We start from the raw sequence: 3219 nt of genomic DNA, 5'->3' as shown, positions 1-3219 counted from the left end.
CTAGTACGTACGTAGTTCTATTCGTAAATCTAGTTTGAATAGTTTCTGCATCCAGCTTCCAAGAAAAAATTATATATTTTTTTTATTTTTTGTTTATTTTAATGCAGAAGTTATATTTTACACATATAAATATAATTTCTTTGATAAACTCACAGAACTTATTACGAAGAAATCCACAATGCAAGTATTATAATTAATAGTTTAATAGGGTGATGATTATGATTGAATAAGAGTGAATTGAGTGTGCGTGATGACATGGAGCAGAGTTGAAAGGAAGAGTTCAATGATCATTGTTCAATAGAAGGAATAAAGTGGTGATTAGGATCGAATATGTGTTTAATGGGTTGTAGATGATATTGTATAGATTTTTAATGGATGATGTGGAGTTCAATACAATCCGAACGAGTTTGCATATAAAAATTATGTCTGACTTCAATAAATTTAAATTAAACTAATTTCTTTGGCTGGTTTCATTTGGTTGCATTTTGACTTTGGCTTGTTTTTATTTTACAGTAGTCGACTTGTTATTACAAACGCAGTTTTTTAAAACCTCATGGAACTCTGAATATTTTTTTTATTTCTATACATTTGGACATCGTCAAATCAAATGACATATGATCTACCCTCTCCCGTTTGTGACAATGAATTGGATCCCACTTGGTCCCAGAACTCTGAAGGTTTCTCCTTCACCTTGTTTCCTTGAAACTCCATTCGCTGACTTTTTAAAACCACGTATATTTGACCTTTTTAAGATCTCCCCTAAAGGCTATAAATACCTTGGCTCCCTGCTATGTCCTCATCAACTCATACGCTCAAAACAGTATTCCAATCGATCATACACAGTTTTTTGACAAGTAAATAATATTCAGCACTCTTCGATATTAATATAATGGAGGTTTCTTCTCTTAACAAAACACTTATCCTGCTGGTTCTCGTGTTAGCCACCTTCACTACAATGGCACAAGGCCAAGGCAGTCGGGGTAGAGGCCAGGGCACCCGGGTTGGCTTCTACCGGACCACCTGCCCGAGGGTCGAATCAATTGTCCAGTCAGCGGTTGAGTCTGCTGTCCAAGCTAACCGCACTATTGCACCTGGTTTACTACGCATGTTCTTCCATGACTGCTTCGTCAATGGTTGTGATGCATCTATTCTAATAGAAGGCCCGTCGACTGAAAAGGCTTCCAGACCCAACTCCCTACTGACAGGCTTTGAAGTTATCGATGCTGCAAAGGCCCAGCTCGAATCTGCATGCCCTGGAGTGGTCTCTTGTGCTGATATTGTAGCCTTAGCAGCCCGTGATTCTGTAGTCCTGGTAATTATTAAATGTTCCACTAACATATCCTGTCAAGTTGTTTGTTAAGATATTGTAGTTAATTAAATGCAAAACTTTGGTCTTTATTCATTTTTCCAATGTCTTTCAGACGGGTGGGCGTAGGTGGCAGGTGCCATTAGGGCGGAGAGATGGATTGGTTTCACAAGCATCGGATACTGCTAACTTGCCTGGGGCTACCGATCCTATTACTGTTCAAATTAGAAAGTTTGCTGATAAAGGTCTTGACACCCAAGATCTTGTTACTCTAGTTGGTAAGTGCCGCATAGTAATGTACAATATATGTCTACTACACAGCATGCAATCATGCATCGCTATTAACTCACAAATCAATTAAAGATGCGTTTTTTTTTTCTTTATCATCAGGAGGACACACAATTGGAACAGCAGCTTGTCTGCTATTCAGCTATAGACTATACAACTTCAACAATACCAATGGACCCGACCCGGATATAAACCAAGCATTCCTACCACAGCTCCGGGCCCTATGCCCCAATGGCGGTGATGCGTTTAGGCGTGTGGCAATGGATACCGGCAGTGTTAATAGCTTTGGCAATTCCTTCTATGAAAACTTGAGGAATGGACGGGGAGTTATTGAATCCGATGCAAAGCTATGGAGTGACAGGAGGACTCAGAGGTATGTACAAGGGTTCTTGGGTGTTAGAGGCCAACCTGGATCGCGATTCAACGCTGAGTTTGGAAGAGCAATGGTGAAGATGGGTAATACTGACGTGAAAACTGGGAGACAAGGACAAATTCGTAGGGTTTGTACGGCCATCAATTAAGGATTGTGGGTTAAATAATTGATTTGATCATAAGTTGTTAATACAATCAACTTGAATTAAAAGGATTGAATTTTTTTTTATTTTCATTTGTTCAGTATCGTCGAGTAAGATAAAGGATTGGATTGTTTAATCGAGGATTTATTATTATTTGATGATTTTCATTATAACGAGTAAAATTATTCGAAATTTTGGGGAAAGAAGCCCGGCCAAGAATGGGTATGTATTCGTCATAGAGGTAGTGGTTTAAAGATGCTGTTGAAATTGGGTGCTTTTACCAATCAATATGAAAATTGCCGATACTCCATGGAGGTCCTGGTTTGATCGGAAATGGAGTTTGAAGAAATATTAATATGGTTTTCCATGGCTTAAAGTAAAATCACAACATATTCAAATCGTGAATAGAGAGGTGATTGATTTGAGAGTCATCCTAGTTATTGTCATTAATTTGATCGAACAAGAGGATTATGGAAAAAGATTTTTTTACAGGGAATGGAACGGGTATAAAGAAGAGATATGTGTTTGTGTGTGTATGAGAGAGCGTGTAAGACAGGGGGAAGTAGACGTGGGTTTTGAAACAAAAAATATTCGGCTTTCTATTTCGTCAATGGGCGTGTTTGGCAAAAGTAGCTGTTAGCTGGAAGCGGGTAGCATGTAGCTGTTAGCGAATAGCGGGTAGCGTATAGCGGGAAGCTGTAGCTTTTATTTGTCATATGAGTGTTTGGCAAAAGTAGCTGGAAGCTTTTGATATATATAAAATTACATAAAATGACAATTGATTAAAAATAAATAAATATATAAATATATTTTTAAGGGTAATTATGAAAATTGATTTCAAAAGCTCAGTTGCGTTTTGTTAAACGCTATATGAAGTAGCTTTTATATTTAGAACGTTTTGTTTAAACTAAAAGTTAAACGCTCGTACTGTCAAACGAAGCTTTTTGTTTAAACTATAGCTTTTTGTCAAAAGCTAAAAGCTAGAAGCTCTCAAACGCTTCCAAAAGCTTCATGCCAAACACGCCCATTATAACTACAATTAAAATAAGCTTATTGTCGATATAAAAATAAGGATAAAAAGTTAATGTGGAAATATGAGTCTGCTTACTG

The 3219-nt window shown here is 37.4% G+C and overlaps 1 protein-coding gene across 1 annotated transcript; it reads left to right on the top strand.

The window, feature by feature from the left end:
- Window positions 1-790: 790 nt before the first annotated feature.
- LOC145117167 (peroxidase N1-like) lies at window positions 791-2195 on the top strand. Its single transcript, XM_079053469.1, has 3 exons — window positions 791-1312; window positions 1422-1584; window positions 1697-2195. Exons 1-3 carry the CDS (start codon window positions 890-892, stop codon window positions 2113-2115), a joined length of 1005 nt encoding a protein of 334 aa, XP_078909595.1. The 5' UTR covers window positions 791-889; the 3' UTR covers window positions 2116-2195.
- The last annotated feature ends 1024 nt before the right edge of the window (window positions 2196-3219 follow it).

The sequence above is a fragment of the Lactuca virosa genome, chromosome 5, assembly GCF_052849685.1.
Source record: "Lactuca virosa cultivar CGN04683 chromosome 5, Lactuca_virosa_CGN04683_v6, whole genome shotgun sequence".
NCBI classification, from domain to species: domain Eukaryota; kingdom Viridiplantae; phylum Streptophyta; class Magnoliopsida; order Asterales; family Asteraceae; genus Lactuca; species Lactuca virosa.
The sequence above is the reverse complement of the archived record's forward strand: the minus strand, read 5'-3'. Positions and strand labels throughout refer to the sequence as shown.